The following is a 10207-nucleotide window of genomic DNA, read 5'->3' as shown; positions in this document are numbered from 1 at the left end:
GGCTCGCCATCTTTCTTCAAGTGACGAGAAGGCATGTGGGAATCAATTGGTTTAGTGATAACCCTCTTCTTCCTTACGGTTGCATCCGCAGATTGAGGTTGTTTTTCAACCCCAACCCTGTTTCTTGACCATTACCTTCTTCTTCCTCTTCTTTATCCTCATCCTCTTCAACAATTTCATCTTGTCTATCATTATCTTTATCTCCATTATTGTTATCACCATCATCATTAACTCCTCCAATAGGTGGCATGTATTGATCATCATCATCATCGTTATCTCCTCTAGCAGCCGGAGTTCCTTCAACATCATCATCATTACCTCTTCTAGCAGATGGAACCGATTGGTCTTTATCTGGAGTTTCATCTAAATCACTTGGTTCTGGTGGTGGTTGAGAATCATTCTGTTCACGGATCTTGAGCATTCCCGGCTCAATGAATGCCCCTCGATGTGTTGCAGTCAAGAGTTTTTCACCAACACGAGGAAGTCTTGAAGAAGAAGTAATAAGTTTCTTCTTTCCTTGCTTGACCTTTTGCATCCTAAACAAGAATTATGAAAAACAAAATCAACTAATCGTCAGGGTCGATATTTGAACAAATAACGACTAAGTAACGAATATTCTTACTCGGGAGGGACGACAACTATAATATATGCCGACTAAACAATAGTCGATAGGATTGTATTCAAATACCATACCGGCTAATAACAAAATGGAACACAGGAAATACATGGATTTTCCACACAATTAGTCTGCAGGGTCGATAATCCATGTAGTACCGGTTAATGCTGTCGACAGGGTTGTATTCAAATAACATGTCGGCTATTAACTATATGGGACTCAGGAAACACAAACATTTTGAAGCATTAGTCGGCATGATAGGACTTTCAAAAACCAACGACTATGAAAACCACATTTAGTCGACATGGTTTTAAGGTTGAATATCGTGCCGACCCTGTAGTTGACATTTCCAGATATGAAAAACCGGCATGATATTCAATGTACGAAGACAACGACTACATCCAAACATGAAAAGTCGGCAAGGTCGTGGAACAAACACCTTGCCGGCTACATAACTGTAGATTCACAAATTCGATTTTTCTGACCTAGTTTGACATGCAAAAATAAAATTGAAGTACTGAAGTGATTTTAAGTAGGCCCTTAATTTCTCAATCGCGTCATTTCTTCGGTTTCAGCGACGTCAGTGCTTTCTTCTTCTTTTTCAGTGGCTTTTGTATTCCGTTTGTGTTGAATTACTTTTCCAAATCCAGGTCTTCAGTAGTACTAGGTCTTCTATAAGTTTGCTTAACAGGCGGCTTCATGTTTGAAAATTAATCGACCATAGAATTTTCGACTCGACGATTACAACGAATTAATCGACGAGTTCTCGATGGAGTTGTGGTGGGAGAAGCCGGTATGGTAGAGGAGAAGATGAAATGAAAATGAGTTAGAAAAAAATGATTAGGATGATAAGAATTATAATGGGAAATGATAGTTTGGTAACTTCACCCATTGGGAAACCCGCCTATCCCTAAAAAGAGTCCACTTAAAATCGGGTATACCCCAATATAGCAAGGATCTTTAATAAGCTTAAAAGAAAAAATCGAACTGGCTCCCAAAGCTGCTAATGGGGGTGCCAGTTTACTTGGGGGTGTACCAACCCAAAAGAAATTGCTATTTTGTCCTATATGTATTTTAGTACACCCCAAACAATTCGGTACCCCTGTTAGCAATCATGCTGGTTCCAGTCAAAGCCGTGGAGCTGTTTCTTAAAAAGGTAAAATAAAAAAATAAAAATAAATCATTGTTTCCCATACTTCCCAGATGCAAGCAATTCGTTCCCTTCCCTGATGCCAAAAGCCTAAAACCTCTGAAGCAGAAGTGCAGAACCAAAACCCTAGTAAGTTTCCTTTCTAAGTTCCAATTTCATTTAACCCAAATCAAAATTCCAATCTTTTCCTTGGTGAACGAAGGAAGCAATGGTTAAAAACTCAAGATTTATTCGTCCAAACAATAGTGGTGATGAATCAAGTCCTAATTTGTATGTAGCCAACTGTGGACCAACTGTTGGTATCTCTTATGAAGAAATTGAATTAGTGTTTAGTAAATTTGGTGAACTCCAAGGTGTTTATCCTGCAGATGAAACTGGTGCCCGAGTTGTTGTTTCTTACTTCGATGTAAAATCTTCTCAAGCTGCTTTTACTGCGTTTAGTGGAAACCCTTGTCTTGAATTTGGTGGTCGCCTTCTTCATATTCGTTATTCCATTCTTCAACCTATTCCTCAGATTAAAGATTCTGTACCAGTTGCATTGGAGGCTTCAGAATTGCAAATTCCAGGCCTGTATTTAGTTCATGACTTTGTTACTGCTAAAGAGGAAGAGGTTAGGAACTTTAGTGGCATATATGCGGCTGATATTATGTTAACTTTCTTTTTGGGTTCGTTTGTTGTTAACTTTCATTCGTTTTTATGGTTGTTTGTAGGAGCTCCTCGCAGCAGTGGATGGTAGACCTTGGAAAGGTCTTGCAAAAAGAAGGGTTCAACATTATGGCTACGAGTTTAAGTATGAAGTAAGTGATTATGGCAGAAAATTGGTCATGTTACCAAGGAAATTATTTAAATTGTTGAATGTTGGAGATAACCTGTCAAAGCTTTACTAGCTTGAACATCAGATACCAAGCCTAATTTCTTACTAAATGAACAAGACATTGTCTCCAACTAACTTTTATAAATTGGTCAGAAGCAGAAACCATCAGATTGTAGTTATGTTCTGTAGTTAATGGTTGACGCGGTACTTTATCTTCTTTTTAACAAACCAATGGAACAACAGTTTATATTCTGGATTTAATGCACTGAATCCGCTCTAGTTTCATTGCAGACAAGAAATGTGAATACAAACCAGAACCTGGGTGAACTTCCACCATTTATGTCTACTGTACTTCAAAAGATCTCGTCTTTTCCTTACCTCGGTGCGGGAGATGATATCCTAGACCAGCTAACTGTATGCACTCAATGTTCATCCGTTATTTAATTTATTTATGTTGTATATGCGGATCTGAATATATCTGATAGATTCGTTACAGGTTAATGAGTACCCACCTGGGGTGGGATTGTCCCCACATATAGACACTCATTCAGCATTTGAAGGATTAATCTTCAGCCTTTCATTAGCAGGACCTTGTATTATGGAATTTCGGAGATATCCGCAAGGCTCTTGGCGTCCTCCATCTGGCTCCAGAGTAGAAGATAAGGAAGTATATGATAATTGCTCAACTTTCTTACGGAGATTGCTTTTCCTCCCTCCTCGGTCTATGCTTCTGTTGTCTGGTGAGGCACGGTATGCCTGGCATCACTATATACCACATCATAAGGTATATGATCAGCATCCTGGGGTTGTCCGAGTTTCTAGATGAACATTTTCTTTTTATATGAAGGTGGCAAGTTAATAGGGGTAAACACCATTTTAGACATCACATTGCTCGCTTTACACAAGATACAAAGGGCAATGAAAACTAAAAGACCATCATGCCTCTCTCCCTGTGGATTTTCTCAGGCATTTAAATTTTTCGAATGATTGGTTACCACCAAAACCTAGCCACAGTGGTGTATACATGATTGGTTCTTATAAATTGCCATGCACCACAAGTTTTAGCATTACTTTATTATATATTTAGCAGGTGGTGGCTACAACCACCCAGTGACTTAATCATCATACTGGAGAAACATCTATGTAGATATAGTATGTATATTGTTCTTAACTGGTTTGTGTATTGACGTTGCAGGTTGATATAGTTAAAGGAGAAACAGTAAGAAGAGGTGAAAGGAGGGTTTCCTTCACATTTCGTAAGGTTTGTTGGCCCGACCACACACACCTCTTAAGTGATTTAAATCACTGGTCCTGGAATTTTGAGGCTGCAAGATCAATGTGGAAAATTGCATGAATTAGGCAAAACATAAGAGGATTAATTATGTACAAGGTCCACTTCCATGACGAAAATGAGTTGCACCATTGCTTGGACTGACTGTAGTTATGTTGGTTCATGTAAAAATGTAGCCATTTCTGATGAAACTATCAACGAGTGAACGGAAACACTAATTTAACTTCATCCTTCTTTTTTTATTGTCATTGTGTGCTGAAACTTTCTTGTTGAAACGAACTGATTAGCAATGCTGCCTTCTACAGGTCAGAAATGGACCTTGCTGCTGTGAATATGAGCAATACTGTGATTCTCAGAGATCTGACAAGGTGGATAATTGAGCTTGGGAACTGATATTCACATCAGATGTGGTGGAAATCTAAACCGAGTTCTGTACATGCTGTGTGATTTCACTCTAGCAGTTAACGCTAAGATTGGAAGCTGAACCCTAGGAATCCCTGCAGCTAATTTTGTAGCAGCCTATAGGCTGAACGATGTGGTTTTAAATTGGTACAAGGACTTATATCACTTGGAAACTACTTGGGGATTACATTATTGTTGATGTTAATGGACCAAAGCTTTTCCATTCCTCGTTAATGGAGGTAAAATATAATGAACTGCAGGGTATAGTTGCAGCAACCAGCAAGTACATGGTTTACTTTAGAGTGATCAGTTTTGAACGAAATGTTTACCAAAAAGAAATGAGAAAACAATGCCGGGTTGACTTCTGTTGGCCGACTTTTCTTGAATTCTGTGAATACATGGTTGCAGGATATAGGTGCAGTAAAAAACTAGTGCATTCCATCAACTGCAACATGACCATCTACCTGCGACATGAATCTCTACCATTTTAACTTGTTGAAATACAATGAAAATACACTAATTTTGGTGAGTACAGTGAAAAAATTAGTTTAGTTAGTTTTCTCAATCAGGCCCACGAGAAAATAGTACACCAATGTAAGGATTGGTGTCAACCTAAGCCGATTTAGTATGGGTGAGCAAAACACCCAAATCCGTAGATTTCATTTGATCCAGTCCGCAATTTGGCAGGTGGATATCTGATCCGATCCGCAGTTTTTCACGGACCAGACGCGGATGAGAAATCTAAATTCGTTACAGAAACGTTCACCCATGAATTAAAAACCAACCTGAAATGTGTGGTATGTTTCTGATAACCAAATATTGCCATATAGGTCTTAATTCCAATTTGTAGCCGCCTTGGCTGATTGTTTGGGATTGTAATTATCGTGGGCGAACTTCCCTTTTCTCTCTGAAACAAAGAAGACAAAAAAAACTACTTTCTTCAAAACTCAGATCCTAGAACCGTCTGGTTTTGGTTTGATTTTTCAGATCTACCGGACGGATCGAGTTTGTTTCCTTGTATATATTTGTCTTTCAATAAAAAAAATTATTTTTTAACAATTTTTATGGTTTTCTGATCGGTCTGATGGTTTCACAATACTATCAGGACTTGTTTTCTTATTCTATTATTAGGGTTTTTTGGTGGATTTGGATTTGCATTGTTATCAAGCAGGTGATGGATGAAAACGATCTACTTCGTTACATATGGAGATCGTTTGTGAAGAATCGAATTTGGGCATATTACTTCCCTTTTGTGGAAGCATCTGATATATTTAATGGTCAAGAAACAAAATGGTTTGAAACCATTATTTCAACAGGCTGCATAAGTTTAATACGATTTTCTTATGTCGTTTCTTTAAGTTTCGATTGTAAATCTTGTATTATCTGTATTGTACTGTTTATTGATTGATCAATGTAATCCTTCAAACCTCAATTTGAATGAGGTAGTCATAAATAAAATTTTGGGGAGACTCAAAGCCCCTGTTTTCATCAAAAAGAATTTTTTTTTGCCATATATAGTAAAAAACCAACCTGAAATGTATGGTATGTTTCCGATAACCAAATATTGGCATACTGAAGTTTTGTTGAAGGCGATGGATTTTATTCTGATTGTTTGATGTATTTCCACATATAGTGATGAAGAACAAGATATGAGGATTGAAAAAATGATATGACAAATTCCTCAAACAAAATCAATTTCAAAATTGAATATCATGAGGATTGAAAATGATAATGACAAATTCTTCAAACAAAATCAATTTCAAAATTGAATATATCACGAGGATTGAAAATGATATGACTGATTCATCAAACAAAATCAATTTCTAAATTGAATATATCATTTGTATAGTTATTTACTAGTAAGATTAGATTTATGGCATGAAATATTGCTAGTTACCAAGTTGTAAGCAAGATAAATTTACCAACAAGAGGAATAACTCTCCAGAAGGTAAGTGCCTCTTTAAAGTACATGCCGCATTCAACTTATCTACGTCACTGTCTTTTCAGAATGTACATTCTTTCTCTTAATCCTAACTTTTCTTCTGATACAAGACCAAAAAGAAAGCCTTAGCTACGGAGGTTCCGCCACACGGAATATCTTTTCATGAAAGTACTTTATTTAAAAACGTGGTCTATCAGGCGAGAGACATGCAAGTTAATTTGAGTATAAAGCTCTTTAAACAACATATTAAAGCTCGCAAATGAGATAAGTTTAATTTATTTTTCTCAAATCCATCAATTTTCCCGCATCTAATATGCTCATTCGTTCACTGGCAGATGTTAAATCTTCTGGATAACGGAGCGGATACGGATGAAAATCTCAAATCTGTAATATTATTGGATTGGACACAGATGGTACCGAGTTTGCATTCACCCATACACTATTCACCCCTACGATTAGGACGAGTCTGCTTTCTAGTCATGTTAAAGTAGGACATAACACGATAAAACAAATTTGAAGGAAAATAAGAAACCTCATATTTACATAATTTTGTTATTCACAAATTTACTGTTAATTAAATGAATTAGTTGCTAGATTAGTTTAGATTTAGATATAAATTAAGGTGAAAATAATAATTGTTAGAGCACTGCTCGGTTGAGCTCGCAAGCGTTGCTATCTCAAGCTTGTTTGTCAAGTTTAGTTGCCAAAACTGTAAATCTTGATTTCTAGTCTACTTATAACTAAGTCTCGGATTAGGATAGAAAGTGTAGTTGAGCTCTAGACTCCACGGCGTTCATCATGCAAAGACGAAGAACTACTCAAAGAACTGGTGGAACTTCATCGACTAAAAGGTATGTGGAGACTTGAACTTATCTATCACTCAAAAGTCTATCTACTCTATCTCCTATCTTGAGACAAAAGTCGTACTGCTATATAGACTTCAATTATACACATTTTCTATTTCGAGCCGAGTTCATCTCGCTTATCTATTTCTTGTAATATGTGTTGGTAAGCTTTCGCTTTGGCCAAGTTCATCTTTACAAGTGACGAAAGTCATGTTGATTATTTCAATATCTTGAAAATCGCTTTGATGAAAAATAGTGCGTGAATAACCTCATTTTAACATCCTCTAAGAATGTTTCAATGATTGAAATGAGAGTTTAGAATATATAACCTTGAATGGATATAAACATTGTATGTGAATTCATACTTGTGTAAGTCCAAAATTCCTGAACTAAAGTATGCGTACTTTACTGGTTCAGGATGTCCGGAAGCTAAGTCTGCATACCCGTACGCGTACTGCCGGAAGTTCACATCCCGTGAATTTCTGCTGGAGTTTGTGAACTGAAAACAAACTCAAACCGGATACTTAAGTATGCGTACCGGTATGCATACTTGAGTGGGTTATTTTCTAAAAACGGTTTATTCGTGAACTAAGATATATATAAACTAAAGAATGCATATTTGCAAACCGTGGCTATAATGTTCATGAATCGATTCGAGTGAATCAAAATCATTTTTGCTTCTATTGTGTCTTACATACTTCTGTGAGATCTAAGCAATCGAGCAACTCTCTAACTAGTTCTTTTGAGTCATTTGAACTAGTTACGGTGAAGATGAATAAGGTTGATATGAAAGTGCTCATATGGCTAACCATTTGGTTAACTATTTTTGAACCAACTATTTGTACACGTTTAGGTACGATTACACAAACCTAAATGAATGTGCATTTCATTTGTGTATAACAAGCTAAGTTCGATCTAACGGTTGAAAGATATTAACTTGAATCTAATCAAGTTTTCATCTAAAAATGAATATTGAATGCTTTGTTACCAAGGTAACTTAGATTGCAAACCCTGATTTGGAGACTATATAAAGAAGAACTCTAGCAACTGGGAAACCTAATCCCCACACCTCCTGTGTGATACTAGTTGTATAAGTTAGAGTCGATTCTCCTTTAACCTTAGGTTTCTACCGAGACCCTGTAGGTTAACGACTTGAAGACTTCATTGGGATTGTGAAGCCAGACCCAACTATTTTCTCTGTAGTTGTGTGATCTGATCTTGTTGTTTCTATCGTATTTGAGTACAATCATAAGATTGGCTTGAGATTAATTTCTCCAAAATATCTTGTTTCGCTAGTTGATTAAGATTGTTGTGAGGTGATTGATATTTCTAGGTTGTTCTTCGGGAACATAAGTCCGGTATATCAATTGGTTCCTGTTCACCTTTATTTATCAAAAGACGGAACAAAACTCATAGGTATTACTGTGGGAGACAGATTTATCTATTCATGTAAACTTTTTTGTGTGATACATATTTGTCTATTAAAGTCTTCGACTTTGGGTCGTAGCAACTCTTAGTTGTGGGTGAGATCAGCTAAGGGAATCAAGTGCGTAGTATCCTACAGGGATCAGAGACGTAAGGAGCGCAACTGTACCTTGGATCAGTGTGAGATTGATTGGGGTTCAACTACAGTCCAGACCGAAGTTAGTTTGTAGTATGCTAGTGTCTGTAGTGGCTTAATATAGTATGTGTTTAATCTGGACTAGGTCCCGAGGTTTTTCTGCATCTGCGGTTTCCTTGTTAACAAAACTTCTGGTGTCTGTGTTATTTCTTTTCCGCATTATATTTTTTTATAATTGAAATATCACAGGTTGTGCATTGAATCGATCAATTGGTAAATCCTACCTTTGGTTGTTGATTGAAATTGATTGATCCTTGAACATTGGTCTTTGGTACCGTTCAAGTTAATTTCTTTTGTATTCAATTAGACTCGTAGATTTCTATTTTCTTGAGTAAGTATTGAATCGAGAAATTGAGATATAACTCCTTGATATAGTTTTTATTAAGATTGAGTCTGACTATCTAGTTGATTCTCTTAAAAGTATATTGGAGTTAGTCCATACAGATTGCTAAGCGAATTATTGGGTGAGGTTGTTGTACCCCCACTTTTTTAATAACCTTTTAATTTTTTTAATGAATTTTGTGTAGCCTGAATTGGCATGGTCAAAAAACATAACTTGCCGGTTATATTCAATCAAATGCTTTGGTGAATTTCCAGGATTGGTAGGGATATAAATCTATCCCGTGGATTATTATATAATCAACATTATTAGAGCACTGTTCGGTTGAACCCATAAGTTTTGCTATCTCAAGCTTGTTGTTAATGTTAGTTGATCAAGACTATATCTTGATTTCTAGTCTAATAAGTCAAGTCTCGGAGTAGGTATAAAAGTTGGTAGTTGAGTATCAGACATCATCCTCGAAGACTGAAGATCGATGAAGATATTTGGAGAACTTCATCAACAAGGTATGTGAAGACTGTACCATTCTATTTACTCACATGCATCACCATTTTATCTATGTGAGACTATGTTGTATGACTTATAGTAGTTTTATTGCAAAAAAAAATAAATAATCAAGTCAAGTCAAGTCAAGCTTGTTTTGTTAAACATCTCGAATTATGATTCAAGCACTGGATGTCCAAAGGTCGTAAACTATATTAGTTCGAAACAATTTATTGTTCAAGAACTAATTTTGTGGGTCAATTGAAAATTTCCTAAGAAATGATTTTCATCATTTGGGAATGTTTCAAACATCAAAGAGAGAAATTCAAAACTTCTGATATTTCGACTCAGTGTAGATTGGCGAACCATCTAGCAAAGCAGATATCTGAGTTTTTGGAATACAGGAAGGTTGGAAAACTAGTTCGCAAACAACAAGTTTAGAAAGGGATAATTCACGAACCATGGTGATTTGAATTTTCTATATTGGTGAAAAAGGCTAAAAGTTGGAGGACCGAATTCATGAACTGTGTCCATCTGAATTCACGAGCCGAATAGGATTGGTGAAACCAGTTCAGGAACCGTAGCACACTAACTCATGAACTATGCCTTATGGATCACTAACCGTTTCACCAACGGTCCCAATAAACTTTAGCAGATGCTCAAAGACTTATATTTTAAATATGTTTAGCATTGCTTTGACTCT

At 36.4% G+C, this 10207-nt stretch overlaps 1 protein-coding gene across 1 annotated transcript; it reads left to right on the top strand.

Moving 5' to 3' along the window:
* The first annotated feature begins 1814 nt into the window (after positions 1-1814).
* LOC113297538 (alkylated DNA repair protein ALKBH8 homolog) lies at positions 1815-4638 on the top strand. The gene is made up of 6 exons (XM_026546031.1): positions 1815-2376; positions 2477-2563; positions 2872-2994; positions 3077-3364; positions 3776-3841; positions 4177-4638. Exons 1-6 carry the CDS (start codon positions 1975-1977, stop codon positions 4249-4251), a joined length of 1041 nt encoding a protein of 346 aa, XP_026401816.1. The 5' UTR covers positions 1815-1974; the 3' UTR covers positions 4252-4638.
* Positions 4639-10207: the final 5569 nt, after the last annotated feature.

Source organism: Papaver somniferum, chromosome 7 (assembly GCF_003573695.1).
Source record: "Papaver somniferum cultivar HN1 chromosome 7, ASM357369v1, whole genome shotgun sequence".
In the NCBI taxonomy this organism is placed as follows: Eukaryota; Viridiplantae; Streptophyta; class Magnoliopsida; order Ranunculales; family Papaveraceae; genus Papaver; species Papaver somniferum.
This window is presented reverse-complemented; position numbering and strand designations above follow the sequence as displayed.